A 19,990-nucleotide genomic window follows, 5' to 3' on the forward strand; every position below is an offset into this window, starting at 1 on the left:
TCTCTAATCCTTCATGCTGGGTTAAAAAAGAAACCATGGGAGTATGGAATGTGAGATGGTCACCTTTTGTTTTAATCAAATCAAGATGGCTCTAAGTTTTCTGGCCTAAGAAATGATAAAGTTTGTAGCTGGTTTGCTATAGATTTTATAGCTAATACCTGTTGAAAAATTATTTCCTTGCACTGACTTTAAAACTTCTAACATGACACATTCCTCTGCAGATAGTACTCTCTTTTAGGAATGGGATTTCACCCTATATGCTATATATTTACACTGTAAAATACACAAACATTGGCAATATGTCTGGAGACTATAAATTTTACTTTAAAAAGTAATAATCCCTATCATTTATAATATTTTAATATTTTATTAGTATTTACCTTTTAGAGTATTTACCATATATTGAGGACTATGTTATCCTCTCTACACATGATCACAAATAATCTTCATAATAACTTATGAGAGAGGCATTAACCCCATTTTTACAGATGAAGAAACTGAAGGGTCAGAGAGGCTTGCTTGCTTGCTTGCTTATTTGTTTGTTTATTACGTACTGTCACACAACTGTAAGTGGATGGTGAATGCTGGACCTGACTGACTACAAAATACTTGTTTAGAACTGTTGTGCTAATTATAACTCCTGATGTCTTGATATTATACATCTTGATTGAAGAAAGTGGAGAAACCACTTGTATTTAAGAGATTTAAGAACAGGACAAGCATCTTATATTTTTCTGGGCCTCAGTTTCCTATGTTTGAAACTAGAGGATTGGATTACAGTAGGGTTTTTTAACCTCAGCATTATCGACATTTGGGGCTGGATAGTTATTTGTTATGAGGAAGCTGTTCAAAGCACAGAAGGATGTTTGGCAGCATCCTGGGCCTCTATTCACTAGATACCAATAACAATTCCCTCCTCCCAGTTTTGACAATCCAAAATGTCTACAGACATTGTCAAAAATCCTCTGGGGGAAAAATCACCTGTTTTTGAGAACCACTGTTCTAGAAGAACTCTGATATCTTTTTTGTTCTCTCATATTCTATGCTCTGAATTGTAGGTCCAACTTCAGCCAAGAGGATGGGCTTTTTACCATTGTGGGGTATTCGCCCAGTGAACCATTCTCTATCTCATCTCAGTACATTGAATTTAAATTCTGAAGCTCTCCAGATTCAGTTTGCTATAAAACTGCCACTCTCTGGCTCTTAAATTTATCATTTAAATGCAAATTGCCATAAAAAAATAGGGTAGATGAAAGTTAAAAGAGATCAGATGTTATCTTATTAAGTCAGCATTTCATTAGGCAATTGATTTAGAATCATTTCAAACTGCAGTCCTATGAGACAGTTTTACTTATTTGTTTGTTTGTTTATTTAACTAACACTACAATATCAGAAAAATCATAGAATGGATTTAAAAAGCATTCTTTCGTCTGACAGCTTGAGAGAGCCATAATGCTAGGTTGGAATCTACTGACAGATTCTAATAAGTGAAAACTCAGGTACTGTAAAGAAATTGACAATTTTCTAGACCCGTGGTTCATTAGCTTTTAAAGGTCATACTTAAAATTTGCATCATTACAAATATCATCTCCCAGGGAAGGAGTGCCTTTTCTTAGAGAATAGCCCCCCCCCAAAAATGAGACCTATGGATATGTGAAAACATTAGTGAGTTAGAAGCTCTCATTGTGTTTGCTCCAAATAAAATTCAACTGTAGAGATTATTTATGGTGTGCTATCCTTGGAAATCACTTGAAGATAGAAATATTAAAATGTCAATTAAATAATAATTGATATGGTTAATAATTCCAGATGGTTTAAAAGTATTACTGTTTTCCTAGTTTCATCACAGTGAACTATTTATTAAATTTAACACTATGCACTACTTTATAAACATTATTTATGGCAGATACTAAAATAAGACCTTATTTTTTTGTCTATTTTGAAGGATTTAAATTTGGACTATGGGAAAATACATTTATAAATATTCTGTTTAGTGCAGAAAGTTTGATAGAGGAAGCCAGGTGAAGTCACATTTGGGTAGTAAAAAGGGATGGATGCATTGGGACTGCTGTCAAAAACCTCAAAATGGAGATTCTAAATCTTGACTGCAAATTAGAATGACATTTGAAGAGTTTTTAAAAGTTATGATGTCCAGGCATTAAGAATTTCTGGGAAAGGAATCAGGCTTCAGTATTTGTTAATGCTCTCCCAGTCAGTCAATTGGGCACCCAAGGTTGAGAACCATTGCCTTAAAGACTAAACAGGGTTTAGAGCTGCATGGAAACTGTTCTTTGACTATGCGTAACTTAAGCAAGATGGCAGTCTCTTATAGTCACGTGCTCCAGTGATCTTAAGTGGTACATGTGCAAGGCATTAAGTGATTATCTGTCACTGAAGGAAAAAATTAGTCTTTTTCCCCCTCCACTTATCTTTCTATCCTCCTGATGACTTCAAAGAGAAAGACTTCATTTGTTGCTGGTGGCTCTTTAATACATCTCTGTACTTGTTTATCTCCCTTTTAAATCAGAGAATGGGCTCAGGCCCAGAGCCTTCATCTAGTATATCTAGAATTTAATAACATAGTTTCATATTTCTCACTTAAGATTATCTTCCAGCAAGTAATACAGATTTAAGTGATATAAAATTTCCTTTGTTAGTTATTTAAAGTAACTGTAAATAAATATAAAGTAAACAACAGTACACATTATATTCATATATGGAAAAAGTCACAAGGGTAGTTCTCAGGTGAATATGGTTTGGGAAACCCTATTGTTAAGGTAAGGGGTATCCAAATGTTGTATCATAAGTTTTGGCCCTAATCGTCCCTCCATCACTAATTAACTTTATGATTTTGGAAAAACTACCCATTCTCTTCCCTGGGCCTTGGTTTCCTCATTTGTTAAACAAGGCCATTAACCTATATTGCTGGCATTCTTCTATGAGTTTAAGAAGCAAGGAGGGCTTGCCCTCTGAATTTACCTTGTTGACATCCAGGCGCATCTTCTCATTGTTGGCACTAGCAGCTTTCTCAGCTGCCTTCTTTTGGCGTTGGGGTCCCCTCCCAAAAAAGATGTAGTTGACCAAAGCATATTCCAGAAGGGCCATGAAAACAAAGACAAAGCACCCCATCAGGTACATGTCAATGGCCTTCACATAGGGAATTTTAGGGAGAGTCTCCCGCAGGTGGGTATTGATCGTGGTCATTGTAAGAACGGTTGTAATTCCTGAAAAAAAAAATGACAGATTTAGAATCATAACGTCCCTGTTTCCTTGCTGCTTTCATTATAGTTGGAAAGATTAATTGACTCATTCACTCATTCATATACACCACAAAATACTTACTGGGTACTGATTACATACCTGTGCTGTGATAGGCCCTGAAGACACATTTAAATAATGAATTTACAGTAAAATTAATCACTTGGAAACTTTTCCTTTATTTACATTTTTATATTTATAGTTATATATCTAGTGAGGGGCTAGAGATGTGAATTAAATGCTATGGCAGACATCTGTATGGGGTGAACATTGAGGATATGGAGAAGACCCTAGTTGAGCCTCGTGATGCAGCAGGAGAGAAGTCAGGAAATAAAATCTGGAGCTGAGTCCTGAAGGATGAGTGGGAGATACCCAAGCAACCAAGGACCGGAGCTCAAGGTGTGGTAGAGAGAGCTTTTATAAAGGTGTGCTTTATGTGTGGGGGAGAAAGAACATGGCTCTTCAAAAGCATCTCAAGAAAGTGAATGGGGTATATTATAGAATATGACAGGAAGCACGGAGAGGAGAGTGAAGATTAAGTAAGCCTTCATAATGGAAAGCCATATATACAGAGCCTAATGGGGAGTCTGAACTTAAAACTGAAGGTGAGGTGGGGCCTTTGACCCGCTTTAAGCAGGGAAGCAAGGGACAAATTGTGTTTAGGACAATCAATCTGGTACTAGTGTGGAGGATAGAAGGAAAGCATACAAGACAGGAATAAAGAATACCAGCTAATAGTTTTTCAGAATCGTCTATGTGATACAGAGAAAATAAATTAAAATAATCACAATAGTACTGAAATCATCGAATGTATTATACAGATGATATAGACAAATGACTATAAAAACATCAAAGCTGGAAATGATGGGTAACAAAGAGGCAGGTGTCTAGACCTCATGTTTCTGGATTGGGCAACTAGGCATGTAATGCACAGATAAATAATATAGAAGCATTATAAGATTATGGGAAATGGCATACTGGGTCAAGTTATAATTGTTCATCCCCCTGAGTGGTCATCTCCAACAGTGAACGTAGTTTCCCTCTACAGTTGGAAGGATAGATAGAGATATGCCGGGTAAAAGCACTGGAAGTCCAGAGTCCTGAGTATGGCAAGGTCCAGTTTTGTAGCAAAATAGTGATGTAAAAATAGAGCCCAGAGATCAAGATCACACAGATGGGAAATGGTATAATCAACATTTGAATGGGGGTCTCTCTGACTCAGAAAGCTGAGTTAAGTTTCATTTCTATGATTTTTTGGAAGTATAAGTTTTCTGATTTAATTTTATTTCTCTAAAAAGATAATAATTTTTGTCTTGTTTTTCTACATGCTCATAAAACAGCTATAGAAAAAATAAATTTGCATGTCCGATTCTGAGCAGGGCCAGAAAAACTCTGTTCTTACTTTAGGTGTCTTAGAGTTTTTGTATCTTTTCTATAATATCAGTCATTTTGAAACATTTCCCAGTTTCATTTATCTTTTCATTATTTCAACTGCAGATTATCCTGTTCAACGTGTATTTTATAAGACTGACAGTGCTGATTTTGCTTTTTATCTCAAACTCATTTTAAGATATTTCTGACCAAGTAATAAATTACTCACATCAAAAGACGTTTTACAAATTTCTTTTAAAAAGTAAATAATGTATTTATTATTCCTGTAACAGACATTAAATTGACAGTAGATTTTCATTTTGGAATAAGAGGATATTTATAAATTCCATTCATTACTTTATTCAGCAAATATTTACTGAACACCATTCATTGTGTGAGATGTCACAGGTATAATGGAAGCAAAATTAGATAAGGACCTTTCTTCAATGTATCTTTCAGTACCATGAAGAAAAGGGACATCACAAACCAAATAAATATAAATTATAACTGCAATTGGTCTACAAAAGGAAGTTCTCTAGTATTTTAAGAGAATATATCACAGGGGACTGGACTCAGTCCAGGAGGTCATTACTTCTCCCTTCCATTCTTGAACTGCCACAATCTAATCTTAACACAGTAGCCAGAGTTACCCCTTTCAATCTGAAATCAAATCATATCACGTCTTCACTCAGTGACTCTCTAATTTCACTCAGAATAAAAGCAAAACCTTTATCATGGCCCTGGAACTGCTTCAGAATCTTGTAGTCCCCTCTCCCCAACATTATCTTGACCCCTGAACTCCCTCTTGCATTCACCTCACTGGCCACCTCGCTGACATCCTTGGCACTTTCCTATCTCAGGGCATTTTTATATAGGTTAGAATATTCCCATCCAGACATTTAAGTGAGTCTGTCTTCTTGAAGTCTTTGTTCCATCGATAATTTCTGAATGAAGTTATTGTAAACTGTACCTCCTGGCATATCCCACCCTTACCTTGCTTATTTCCCTCTATAGAGTTACTGTATTACACAGTTCACATATTATAAGCAAAATATATTTATTGTCTTTTTACTGCTAACATATCTTCCAGAAGGGCACTGCTTTATCTCTAGTGTCTAGTATGTTTGGCACATAGTAGGTGTTCAACAAATATTTGTGGAATGAATAAATGAATGACTTCTCTAAGGAAGTGATGATTGAATTGAGATATCACAGTGAAGAAGTTAACAGCCCAACATTTTAAAGGGCTTAGTCAGAACTAAAAATAATAAAAATTGTGTAAAAGATCATAATTTACTATATCTGAAGTTAGTAACATAAAAATGTTCATGAAATATAATTTATTCTCTTCCTCTGGTGTTATAATAGAAAAAAAATCAAGCATAAGATAAGCGATGCTATGGATGATTTCCAAGCAATCTTACTTTGTTGTCTTCTGCACTCTACCCTGCTACTCCAAAATCTTAATAAGGCTTTAGAAGTCTTTTTGCTTATCTGTTAGTTGCGTAATACATTTCCTTGTCTTCTGCTCAGAAAAAAAAAAAAAAAGACAGAAGGGAGCTCTTTCCAGGTAAGAAAGCACTGATGCAAATTGAACAATTATCAAGTGATATTACATGAACTATGCTTCAATAAAAATATCAAATTGACGGGACTAATTTCATTACCAACTGCTATATGGTTAACTAATTTTGACATGAAAGAGTTTTAATTTGTATTTAATTGATTTAATGCTGAATCAGATAACCCAAAGTCTCACAGCCAAATTCTTGTAACGTGAACAGTCCAGCCTTGTCACGCATCATAAATACCAGGGTAAGGAAAGGATGTGAGTGGACGTGCATGCGCATACACACACACACATGCACACAGGCGTGCACACAGAGTCAAGCTCCATAAGCAGTTAGAAAATGGCCTACCTAATGCCACTCTTGCAGCTGATGCATCATAATTAATCCAGAAGGAGACCCAGGAGAGGATAGTGATCAGGATGGAAGGCATGTATGTTTGCAGAATAAAGTAACCAATGTTTCTCTTAAGCTTAAAGCTGAGGGACAACCTGGGATAGGAACCTAGAAAGGCAATTTTAGAACATCATCATTATCAATCAGTATTTATAGGATACTTTCCTTTTAAGGCCAGTAAGTAGTTTGTATATCTTTCTTAAATTCAATTTTAGCTCCTGGTGAAGGGCACTTTCTCCTGCAAAAGTAGTCTGAGAACACCGGGCTTTTAATTAGCAAGAGTCACTCAGAGTTGAGTACACTCATACTCCTGAGTAGTTAAAAGAACTCCAGCTCTTCCTTGCTCAGCCTCAGGCACTCGATCAAAGATACTCATTCTCTACAACTATGAAGACAAGATAGTTTGGTACCGCGCCTTTGTTCCCCTTCAGCTGTTTCTCAACAAGACTATCCTGTAAGAATTTTTTTGTTTGTTTTAGTTTTTGTATATAACAATAAGGCTGCACAGTCTGATCATATTTTAGAAATCTCTTCACAAGCCCTAGAATTTATTGTAAGTCTGGGATCAATGGCAAGGCTTCAGGTACACAGCAACTCCCTAATGTTCTGTGGTTTTCACATGTATGGATCACATTTTTCTGATTCCATTGAATCCATCAAAGTTCTAAGGGGATTTCTGACTCACCGAACGATGGAGAATCACTGGTTTCAAAGATATTTGTGGGAGACAAAACTAAAGGATCAGATTCCTGTAGCTAGGTCCTTTGATTTGATGATCTGGGGAATTACTCTTTAAACAAGATATGTAACCAAACATAGTCTTAGAACATAAAAAATCACATTGATAAATAGTGTGTTTTGGGGGTGATATTCTTACTAATATTGAAAGAAACCTGTCTAGCCATCTTGGGCTCTAGTAAGTATCATAATATTGAAATAAGAATATTTTAAGTATGAACTCATATCTATAGTCTCAGGGATTCAGAAGACCTCAAATTTAGGAAAAGTTTCTGTTGTTTGTTTTTTAAAGCTAGAGGCTTCGTATTCTTACAAAATCATACAACTCTTACTTGAAGTAGTTTGCAGGGAAAGGAAGTGCCTAAGTCCTTAGCAGAAGGGCAATTAAAAATGAATAGTTACAGTACTAGCTATTTCTGTGCCTGGGGAATTCATTCCAATAAGAAAAACATAAAAAGAAATATTCCTGTGGGTTTATTGTTTGTTTTTTCCCTTAATGAGTATGTAGCAAAGTATTACTTTCCTGAGCTTTTTTGTTAAAATTTTGTACTGATGAAACCAAATTTGACAACCTAAAACCTCAATGCTAGAAGAGTAACAATGGAGAAAGCATCAGGATAATCTCAACATCTGGAAGGGCTTTTAGCTCCAAAACAGGAGGTAAGGAAATTAAGAAATTAAGAAATTCTTAATCTTTGAGGAAAATGTGGAATTCTCCTACTGACTTGGCTCTCCCCAGTATTTTTCAAAGGATTAAGAGGAGTTCTGTAGGATGCATAAAGTTGGGGAAACAACTCTGACCCAGGTCTTCATTTCTCTTTCTGCATTCTATCTCTAACCATTAGTCCATTCTTGGTAGATGGGAGGCATAGAAGAACCCTCTCGGCTTTGTTGCGGGTGCCTCCGGGGAAATAACTGCATGGGTCCCAAATGAGCAATGAGCTTGATGGGGTTCTGAAGGTTTTCAGCAGATCTAAATCTTCTACTCATCATCCTTCCCTGGGACCCAGTCGTGATATCAATGGACCCTTTTGCAAAATATGTGGAAGCCCCTTTTCCCTTAACCCTCTTCCCTGATACAAACCTGTGGAAAAAACAACCTTCTTGGTGATAAGTTTGTAATCCACGATAGAGAACTGTGGAAGTTCAATCTTTGTCACTCCTGTTACTGCGTTATCATCCCCACGCCAGTAAAACTCAATGTCATCAGTGGTATATCCATCTGTAAAAGGAAACACACACATATACACACATATATACAGATACACAAAACAAGCAAAACAAAACAGGAAAAAATACTTGTTTGAAAGATCAACTATGTTAATGATAACAGCCACAGCTAAAGGCTACTCTGTGTTAGGTATCCTGCTAAGCACCTGAAATATATCACCACATTTAGTTTTCCCAACAGTCTCATGAGGGGAGTATAATTAGGCCCACAGGAGGCTGCAAAGGTTTAGTGAAATTAACAGCTTGCAAGTAGGAAGTAGTATATAGTTCCAACTTGCACCTTGGTTCATCTGATTATGAATCTCATTTTCTCAAACATTATCACATTATTACATGACCCTGGATGGTACTCGAAGTGAAGACAAAAGCAGAGAAAAATATCATTTAAGTTATCAGTGCAGTACTGAATGCTATCAAACCCCCCATATAAAATTTTTGAATTACAATATATTTGGTTTCAAGTCAGAAGAGTAGTGATTATGAAGAAGTGAGTCATCATTTTTTAATATTATAGACATGATGTCCAAATTTGATTTTGCAGCAGATCTAAATTCCAAAATATATTCCCCCAAATAACTGCAATGAATAAGCACATATTAGATTATAAACAGAACAATACAGGGAAGCATGCAATGAAATCCAGTAAACATTAATATTTATAAATGGTACACCCACCCCCAAAATCCCCCTTGCAAAGCATAAATTATATTTGTATATCATATTTATCCCTTCAAAGAACTTTTGCATCCAGAGAGTTGAATTTTTACAAGTCTAGGAGGTAGGCAGGACAGATATCGCTCCCCAATTTAAAGCAAAACAAACAAACAAACAAATAAGTTAAGACTGCGTAAGTTCTTTGCCTTTTGGTGTGTGACAAGTTAGTGTAATACAGGACTAGAATACCAATCCTTTCACTCTTAACTCTTATAATTTTCATTAAATCACATTTCTTCCAAAGAGAGCAAGTCAAGTCTCAAAAAAAGTGGAAATGGATTATTTTTCAAAAAATTACAGTGCTCTTGATTTGAGAATCTACATCAACCATGGCACAGCTAGACATTGTCTTAACTTTTCTAGAACTCTGCACTCCTTTTTACTCATAAGAGCAACCATCTTTATCTGATGCAGAAATACAGATTTTTAGAAGAGTTATTGAACTTCTGGTTCCAAAACTATAGGCTTTTAGATAATAGCTAATGATTTTTTAAAAGGCTTGTGTACTTGCAAACATCATAAATTATAATCAAGATTGTAAAAATTTAATAGATTATACACCACCACCATTTTTATTAGCATGATCTCATTTGGAGCCATTTGTTTTATTAGAGAATGTCTTTCTTCATATGAAACTTTGATTTAAAAGAAACTTATTCATAATTTTAAAGGGAAGTCCAGGTATAAAGTGAATGGCACAGTAAACAGATTCTTCTCATTCTCCATTAATCTACCCCATTAATATTCTCTCTCTAATCCTAAGAACTAAGGTATCTGTCCCAAAGGATAACTGCTGTTTTCTGTGATTGCAACTGTCTTAATATGGCTATGGGAATCTTCACCATCCAGGACTTCATCTCAAATATAATCCCATATCTCATTGTTTTTTTGCACACATCTCTCAGTTATGAAATTGTTTAGTCAATGACAATCCCACCTTTGATAAAACAGCTTAAAATAATAAAAGAAGGACAATTTGCTCTTAGAATCAAGCTAGCTAGTTAGAAATGCATTGTAAAATTGGATTTATGGTGTATAAACATGAAAGAAAGTATTTATGAAACAAGAAGTCCATAGTTTTCTAGCGAAAAAAAGTGTTGAATGCTGCCATCTTCAAAAGAGAATGAGAGTAAGTCAACTCTAACATTTCCAATAGAGAACTAAGTCTAAATTAGTGAAGAATGCGTTTCTGGTCCTGCAGCTTCCTTACCCCAGTTTTTACCTTGCTTGTCCATTGCTACAAACCTTATCACAGAAGCTCTCTGTAGGCAGAGGCATGGGAATATATAGCATTTCAATACAGCTGTATAGGAGATGCCTAATAATTGTTTAATAGGTAAAAATATTATTATTGATTATAGACTTTTGTCAAAATGGCAGCTATTTGAAACAGTGCTTTCTAGGTAATACTTGGTAGAGGAGAGGCATTTGGGATATATTGTTGAATTAACACAGTAATTATTTAATACATGTGTGGATTTGGGTGATGGTTGCTTATCCAGATGCTTGGCATTGTGGAGGTATTCATCATGTTTTTACTTCTGTCTCTCGCTCCTAATACAGTACCTGGCACATAGTTGTATTAAATAAATATCTTCTGAGTGAATTAAAAAAAAAGTCACCCAATGATAACATAGCCCTTAAGAAAAATCCAAAAGTTCTTTATTATGTATTTATCTTTATGTAATAGTTCAGCAAGTTGCTTAACCTCTCTCTGTCCTCCATTTTTTAAATCCGTAAATTGTAACAACAATAACAACAACAATAAAAGCTACTTCAGAGTTGTTTTGCAGGAAAAAATGAGTTGTTACTTACAAAATGCTTAGAAAAGTACCTGGTAGATAATGCTCAAAAAGGTTAGCTAATATGTTCTTTTCAAATAAGAATTGTTTAAAATGAATTATAAACTCATATTTAGTTGCATGTCACTTTGCTTCTATTTCATGAACACATGAATGTATTTACACAATGAGAACCTTTGGTGTTCAATGACACAGAACCGTCCAAGGTATTTGGAAGTTGAAAGTGAAACATTTGAAATTTATTTTGATGTCTAAGATTTTGGAATCTGACATAATGGAGCAGCACATTGTAATACTTCTTGGTTACTGCTGATCTTAAAAATCCCAATCTTCTTGACTTCGTTTTGGTTTAACCAAGTGTAGAATGTTGCCAATGGAAAGCAAATGTATGCTCTTGCTTCACTGATTTTTGAAGATGAATGACCAACAATCCATGACAGTGCCAGGGTGGTCAAGTTCACAAGCCAGCTCAATATACTCAATATACTGTGTAGGATAAACTGAAAGCAGACCTAGTTTTTCTTCTTCTTCCTCCTCCTCCTCCCCTTTCTCTCCCCCTCCTCTTCCTCCTCCTCTTCTTCTTCTTCATCTTCTTGGAAGAAATATTTAACAGTCTCTCAAAGTGATTAAAAAATAAAACATATGCAAATATATATGACCTGAATTGTTTTACAGTTTTCATAATACTGATGAGTAAAAAATAATTAGATATCTTTTAAAAGATATCAGAAGGAGGAGATGTACTGAAGCTTCTCATTAATGTCTTGCAAATTAAATTCATCTTTGATATTTTATTCATGGGATTCCAGAAACTGAGTCATTAAATTATATTGTATTGTTATCACTAAAAACATAAGCCACATAAATTCAGATGGCCTATGAATAAACCAAAATATAAATTCACTGGAATTTACCTGAAGGAATTAAAACTGTATAAAATGTTAAAGTTTTTGGTCAGGATGAATAAATATGTAAACTTAAAATCTTATATAAGATATGAATGATAGATATGCTTTCTTTTAAATATTGATGAAAATATGTACTATATGAGATCTAAGAGGCAAAAATGCCATTTTAAAAACATTCACATAATAACTGAACATGTTCTTAACAATTGTGACAATTTCTTATTACATAACATGGCATTTTAAAAAGTTATTTTTCACTCTTTAGTGTCAGTCTACTTGTCTATTTTGTTATCTACTAAGTAAATATTTCATTTTAGAAGGATTTTACTGTGTAGGGAATATGAACCTATACCAAGATATTAAACAGTGGGGGCTGGTGAGAACATTTAGAAGAAATTAATTATCAATGCCATCATTCTTTTTTCCTAATGAGAAATTAATGTGACTTACTGTTCTCTTCTTATTTAATTAAACTTTGTTCCCCAATTGGACTGTTAAACATTCTAGGGTAATTATCTATTTTCTGTCTTTCATTGTAGCCAAATAGCAATAGTAACATTGTAGTTGCTTTATAGATTTTATTTATTTACTTGAGAGAGAGAAAGTGCGAGGAAGGGTGTGAACACGCACCCATGCACGGGGTGGGGGTGGGGAGGGGCACAGGGAGGGGCAAAGGGAGAGGGAATCTCAAGGAGCCTTGGCTCTGAGCACAGAGTGGGATGTGGGTCTAGATCTCAGGACCCTGAGATCATGACTCTGAGATCATGACCTGAGCCAAAATCAAGAGTAGGAGGCTTCACCAACTGAGCCTCCCAGGCGCCCTTGTAGTGGCTTTAAACTGTTAATTCTCAATCATCATAACCAATTGGTGATGTTTGAGAATTAGGGGCTAGTATTATTGGGACAATCCACTCTAGTCATGGATGGTTTTGATTTTTGATTTTATTTTATTTATTTATTTGACAGAGAGAGACACAGCGAGAGAGGGAACACAAGCAGGGGGAGTGGGAGAGGGAGAAGCAGGCTTCCCACGGAGCAGGGAGCCCGATGCGGGGCTCGATCCCAGGACCCTGGGATCATGACCTGAGCCAAAGGCAGACGCTTAATGACTGAGCCACCCAGGCGCCCCGGATGGTTTTGATTTTTTAAGAACTATCTTATTTCAAATTTTCTGCCCTTTTATGTATCTATCACAGCACTTAAAAAAAAAAAAGATTTTATTCATCCATTTGAGATAGAGAGAGAGTGAGAGCAAGAGAAAGAGAGAGAGCACATGTGTGGGGGGGTGGCAGAGGGAGAGGGAGAAGCAGGCTCCCTGCTGAGCAGGGAGCTTGATGCAGGGCTCCATCCCAGGACCCCAGGATCATGACCTGAGCCAAAGGCAGACACTCAACCGACTGAGCCACCCAGGTGCCCCACTATCATAGCACTTCAAAAGCTTTTTTGAATTGAACACCTCATTGTAAAAATTTTAGCATGTCACTCTCCTATTAGTATTTAAAATTTTATGTGGTTACTGTTATCAGTATATAAGTAACTATAATTAAAACTTAATTTACATTCAGGGGAACACTAATCCTGTGATGTGCTTCATGCAAAAGAGCCTCACAGTAAAGGTATTTAGGAGTACCTGCATATTTTGGGCAGCCTCTTGAAATCACAAACATTTAGCACAGTACAGTTTAGGATATCCCTCAATAAAGAATTTGCTTAATATTACTTACCCCTGGCTTTTCCCACACGTATTTGACCAGACACATTGTTTTTTCAGGATATAAAAAATATTCACACAGTGTAATGATTTCATAAAATGCTGGAGCTATTCACACAATTTAGGGTGCTTTATTACATTCCCCCAAAACCAGGTAAGTACTTGAGAAGGCACATAGTCCCTTGGAACCATATCTTGCTCTTTAGTGGATTAAAAAAAATTTTTTCCCTCCAAAAGTCTCCAGAAGAGAGGAAAAACATTTGCAATAACAACAGAGATCAAATTGCCTTTAAAGGCAGACAAATATTTCAGGGAAGTAGCATGACCAAATGTGCAACAAGAAAGCAAGATTTTGTCTCATTGACTAACTCAGTGACCACAATTAGAAGTCTATCAGTCCACAGTCAGAAGGGACGCCCCTCTATACAGAGTCCTGTATGTTGTGCAAAGGTGCAAGATTGAATACCGTCAATACCAATTAGTTATGGGGATTTTTCAAAAGAGAGAGAGAGAAACTCACTTGTCAGCTACGACTCTTTAAATTCAGCAAAGAAAGTGTTCCAAGGACACTCTGAGTGATTGCTCTGACTCCTTACTTGCATCTTATTCTTTACTCTCCTCTTTAGATGGACTGCTAGACACAAATGTTCTGCTATCAAATCATTTCTCAGCCTTAAAGTTCAAAATAATCGGCCTAGGGTAGGTCAGACTTGATTACCAAGTGGCATGGCCTGGCATTCAACCCCTACATCAAAGATAACCTATTTTTTATGTTATTAGCATTTTCAAATTCAAATCTTTTGTAAAAGGATATGAAATTGATAATAATCAAGTAAAATGTCAGATTTTGTGCTCTAAAGATAATTTCTCTCTTTGGATTTCTTTGGAAAACTCAATATTTGTTGTCTTTGTATGGAAGCAGAGTGCTCTGGTGGCTGTTCCTATAAGCTTGACTCCATGATGTGTTTCTTAAGCTTCCTTATATTTGTAGAGCTCAAGCAATTAAACTGATGCTCCAGGTAAGAGAAATCATTAATAATAAATAATAATGATGATAATTATATTATAATAATAAAAATAGCCACAACAACAATAGCAACTGACATTTCACAGCCCTTATGTGACAGGCACTGCTTTAAACTCCCTATATGGTTCTGTGTAGAACCATATAAACAAATTGGGTTATGGTTACCAGGATTCTTCCCCTCTACTCAACCCTGTTTCTTCGATATGCATGAGCCCTAAGTCCTAAAGTAACATAGAAGAGGCAAAGCCCTATTGGCTAAAAGGACAGGGCAGTACTTCTCAAATATAACATGCACAGAAATGATCTGGAAATCTTATTAAAATGCAATACAAATGTAGTAATCCGAAGGGGCACCTGCACTCCAATGTTTAGAGCAGCAACGTCCACAATAGCCAAACTATGGAAAGAGCCAAAATGTCCATTGACAGATGAATGGATAAAGAAGATGTGGTGTGTGTGTGTGTGTGTATATATATGTGTGTGTGTATATATATATATATATATATATATATATATATATATATATATAATGGAGTATTATGCAGCCATAAAAAATGAAATCTTGCCATTTGCAACAATGTGGATGGAACTAGGGGGTATTATGCTGAGATGTGGAATTTGAGAAACAAGGCAGAGGATTGTAGGGGAAGGGGGGGAAAAATGAAACAAGACAAAACCAGAGAGGGAGGCAAACCATAAGAGACTCTTAATCTCAGGAAACAAACTGAGGGTTGCTGGAGAGGTGGGGGGTGGGAGGGATGGGGTGGCTGGGTGATAGACATTGGGGAGGGTATGTGCTATGGTGAATGCTGTGAATTGTGTAAGACTGATGAATCACAGACCTGTACCCCTGAAAAAATAATACCTTATATGTTAATAAAAAAAAAAAAAAACTTGGAGAAAACAGAAAAAAAAAATGCAAAGCAAACTCGGATTAAGTGGGTGGAGCCTGGGATTCTCTAGTTCTAATAAACTTCCAGGCGAGGCAGATGGTGTTTACCACATGGACTCACCTCCACAGGGCAAGTGATGAGGAGAATGCTGCAGAGTGGATGGCATTTACCTTGCCATGGGAGTCAGGCAAGGGATGTCCGCCATCTAGCCTGACCAAGAGATGAACAATGTTTCTCCTGAACCAAGGTTTTATAATCTCCAAGATTGAAATATTTTCTCCCAGCTCTGTCTTTCTTGTAAGAGACGAGAGGAGATGTTTCTGATGCTGTCTCTCTCTAGCAGTCTGGTTCTCTTCAATAATCTATGGCCTACAATCACCAATAGCATAGAACAGAGAGACAGAGCCAGGTCTGAACGGTTTCTGCACATCTGATTCACATCAGTTTTATTTGAACATTTGGGATGAAGGATAGTCCACTCTGGCATCAGATCTCTGCATCTTTTGTTTATATTCTTCAATAGACGAGTCAACAGCCTTCAGGCCCCCCTCTTCTAGTCTGTGCTACACATGCTGCTCTTACCCTTCATTCACAAACAGGTTGATGTGCCATTTCTATGCCTCAAAAATCACATGACAAAATGGAAAACAAAATTGTGGAAAAATTTCTTTATGGCCTTCTCAATAGGTCCAGACTTAAAAGCAAATTCTTCACTCAGGCATTCAACACTCTATCACGGGGCTTCTATCTACCTCACAGCCTCATCTTCTATTACACTTCTTCCTCTTCCAAAGCTCCCATCTTCCACCCATACTTTTTTGTAGTCCTTTGGGCTCCAGGCCTTGGTCCAAGAGATTTCAGCTAACTGGAACATTTTCCCCACTCATATCGAATTTCTGTACAATTTCAGGGCCCATCTCAACTTCCACCTCTCCCAAGATCCTTCTGTCTTTTCTTCCTCATGTTTTCACAACACTCTGCTTGAATTTCTACTCATTTAGTTGTCACAGCCAGTTTTGCAGCAGCAGGTTTGTGGATGTATTGGTCTCAGCCACTAGACTACTCTGGAGGGTGAAGAACCAAGTCTGATAATTCTCTGTGGCTGGTGTCCTCTTAATAAAGGTCTTAAATAAGGAAGGCACTCACACAAGATTGCTGCACTGAACCTTAGGCTGTGGTTCACCAGATCCCACTCCTGAGAGAGACTGGAGTGATGAGCAGATGCTACTTGCTGAATTGCAAGGTGGTTGGATTGCAAACCTGGGCATCATTAGTGACTTGGGATGTGGAATTCCCATGCACCAGCTTTAGAGTCACTGAAAGAAAGGCAGTGCTGTTGGTACCAGTCCATAAGAGGCAGCTGCTAAGTTGGAACAAAGGCCATTGTGTCAAAAGAAACTTCCTGGTGTTGCTGACTTTCAATATACATTATCATTCTTAGGTGAACAACAGTTTCTTGGAGTGGCCATGGGCCTCTGGTAATGACTTTCTCTGGGCTGATAGATTCTGAAAACCAAACTGCAACAATAGCCTCCAGGGGCAGCCAATACCTACAGCACAAATGGAATAGTGCTCCCCGGTGACAAGGGGATTTAATCCCATGGAAGAGTTTGTTAGCTCAAGAGCAATAATGGAAGATATTTAAATTAACAAGGCCAACTGAATGGCCTAGGAGATATGCACAGCTGTGTAATAAAATGCTATCAAGTGTTACACCAACCCATCTGCTTTCTCATAAGGGGTGACAGAGAAAGTGAAGGCCTAGCTTGCTGATGTTGAAAATGGTCTGAGCCTCTCTGTCTTAACCCATTCTCTCACACACCTTCACTGTGACAGGCCTCTGCTGGGGACTCACACATTGAAGGATATCAGACAGGATGTTCTTGCAGAGGAATTTTTAGTCTGAATGACTGGCTGGTCTGTGAAACAGACTGTTAACATGTGTCTTGACTAATAAGAAAAAATTTCATACTGCTTTTATTTTTTTTTAAGATTTTATTTATTTATTTGAGAGAGAGCAAGAGAGAGCACTAGGCGGAGTAGGGGTTGGGGAGCTGGAGAGAGAGAAGCAAGCTCCCCGCTGAGCAGCTGAGCAGGGAGCCCAATGAGGCGGGGCTCCATAGATCATGACCTGAGATGAAGGCAGAGCCTTAACTGACTGAGCCACCCAGGCGCCCCTTCATACTGCTTTTAAACTCCAGATGTGAGCCGCCTTCTTCTGTGCTTGCATAATATCCTGTAGTAGCACTAAATAAATTTAATTTAAATTATCTGGTAAGGAATCCATACACTATACTCAATGATGAGTTCTCATTTAAACAGTGAGCATACATTTTTCAAATTGGTATCCATGACCTGGAGTGGAAAGGTGGTAAATACCAGATTATTAGTACTTTTGCCAAGACGGACTGGAATTGTGTTTGGTGACGGGCGTATATGAACAGCAGGAGTGAGGCTTGGGGGCCATGTTAAATATGGCATTGCTATTTTGTTTGGGGGAGTCAGAAAGAATTCAGTGAGGTGATCAGATGCAAGGGAGTTTTAAAGGCGCTACTAGCTAACCTTTTAAAATCATTTCCTGTGTGATGCCCATGTGTTTCCCAAGCATGATCTCCTTTAATCCTTTTGATGCAAAAACTGTTATCCCCAGTTTACAGATGAAGGAACTACAATTTAAAGAGGTTAAGTGACTTGCTCAAATGTCAGAAATGGGAATTGAACTAAATCCCCTTCAACACCAGGGTCCAGTTCCTCAGTAACTCTTTTTACTACCTCACACTGCTATTCAAAGCCCTGTTTTCAAATTATTCTGTAATATCACCAAAATATGTCTGTAATCATCCCTCTCACTGTATCAATGCCTTTTTGCAGTGTGACTCTGCAGCTCCTCCCAAAAAGAGGTAGAGTATTTCCCTACACCCTGAATCTGAGTTGCCCTTGACCCTTGTTTTAATCAAAGAAGTAACATTGAGCCAGTTCTAAGCTGGGGCTAGTGAGGGTTTGGCAGCTCCCTCTCCTTCTCTTTTGGAATCCTGCTGCCACTCTGTGAAAGGCCTTGCATAGCCTGGGGAGAAGGAGGGACATGTGGCCACTCACCCCATCACAGTTGTCAGCCAGTCCAAGCCTGTCTGCGTGAGAACCACACATGCATGTGTGAGCCTGGCTCAGAGCCTCCCAGCTCACCTGTAGCTTCCTAAGCAATAATAAATAGTTTCTGTTTGAATCCACTAGTTTTGGGGGTAGATTGTAAATTAGTAAAAGCTAATAGGGGACACTAGGTTCTGTAGAAACAAAACATTTTTCTTCATAGAATGGTATATACACCTTCATTTCCAGGGTAAAATTCACACTTGCAGCTGGGCATTGCTTCAGAGAATCTCCAACTGGATTTATAAATACTATGGGCTCAGCCATATGGCATAACCCAAATCAGAAGAGCTACCTAGGTTCCTATCCCGGTGCTGCTACATACAGGCTGTAGAATTTTGGGCAAATCATAGAACTCAGTTTCTATGCCTAAATAATAAAGTTGTTCTAAATAATAATCCTCAAATTTTTGGTCTTAGAACCCCTTTATATTCAAAAAATTATTGAGAACTCCCAAAAGCTTTTGTTTATGTGGATTATACCTACTGATACATACTATGTTAGAAATTAAAACAGATATTTAAAACTATTTATTCATTAATTCATTTAAAATAATAATAATGGTCTTATTTACATGTTAATATAAATGAGATTTTTATGAATAGTAGCTATATTTTACAAAACACACAAAAAGACTGGCATTGTTTTGTATTTTTGTAAATTTCTTTAATGGTTGGCTTAACAAAAGACAGCTGGATTCTCATATTTACTTCTGCATTCAGTGGTTGTGATAATTTGTTTCATGGAGCCTTTAGAAAACATGACTGTACATTTTGAAATAATGAAAGTGAAAAAAGCTAATAAAGGCATAGAATTATTATGAAGGAAGCTTTAACCTTGAGGACACTCTGAAAGGATCTCAGCAACCCCTCAGTGGCCTTGTGGATCACACTTTGAGTCACTATTTTAGAGGATCTCTAATCTGAAATTTGGTTAAATTTAAGGAAAACTCCAAATAATTCATTTTAATTTAAATTATTAAGGACTACCAAAAACAAGTAATTTTGTTTCCTTTATAGTAGAACTATAAATAAGGGACCTTGAAAAATCATTTTTATTCCTTAGACTAAGTGTGTGTGTATGTATGAAATTCTTTTTTTTTTTTTTTTAAGATTTTATTTATTTATTTGTCAGAGAGAGAGCGAGAGAGAGAATGAGAGCATGAGCAGAAGGAGGGGCCGAGAGAGAGGGAAAAGCAGGCTCCCTGCTAAACAAGCAGCCTGATGT

At 37.0% G+C, this 19,990-nt stretch overlaps 1 protein-coding gene across 3 annotated transcripts in view; it reads right to left on the reverse strand.

The window, feature by feature from the left end:
* The window catches only part of GABRB2 (gamma-aminobutyric acid type A receptor subunit beta2), a 240,098-nt gene that overhangs the window by 36,994 nt on the left and 183,114 nt on the right, over positions 1-19,990 (reverse strand). For all 3 annotated transcript variants that reach the window (XM_032403666.1, XM_032403668.1, XM_032403667.1), the window contains exons 7-9: positions 8,416-8,553; positions 6,549-6,701; positions 2,980-3,224 (exon numbers count right to left, since the gene is read on the reverse strand). In XM_032403666.1, the coding sequence (XP_032259557.1) occupies positions 2,980-3,224; positions 6,549-6,701; positions 8,416-8,553 (536 nt within the window). The remainder of the gene's footprint in view (positions 1-2,979; positions 3,225-6,548; positions 6,702-8,415; positions 8,554-19,990) is intronic.

The sequence above is a fragment of the Phoca vitulina genome, unplaced genomic scaffold (genome assembly GCF_004348235.1).
Source record: "Phoca vitulina isolate PV1807 unplaced genomic scaffold, GSC_HSeal_1.0 scaffold6, whole genome shotgun sequence".
In the NCBI taxonomy this organism is placed as follows: domain Eukaryota; kingdom Metazoa; phylum Chordata; class Mammalia; order Carnivora; family Phocidae; genus Phoca; species Phoca vitulina.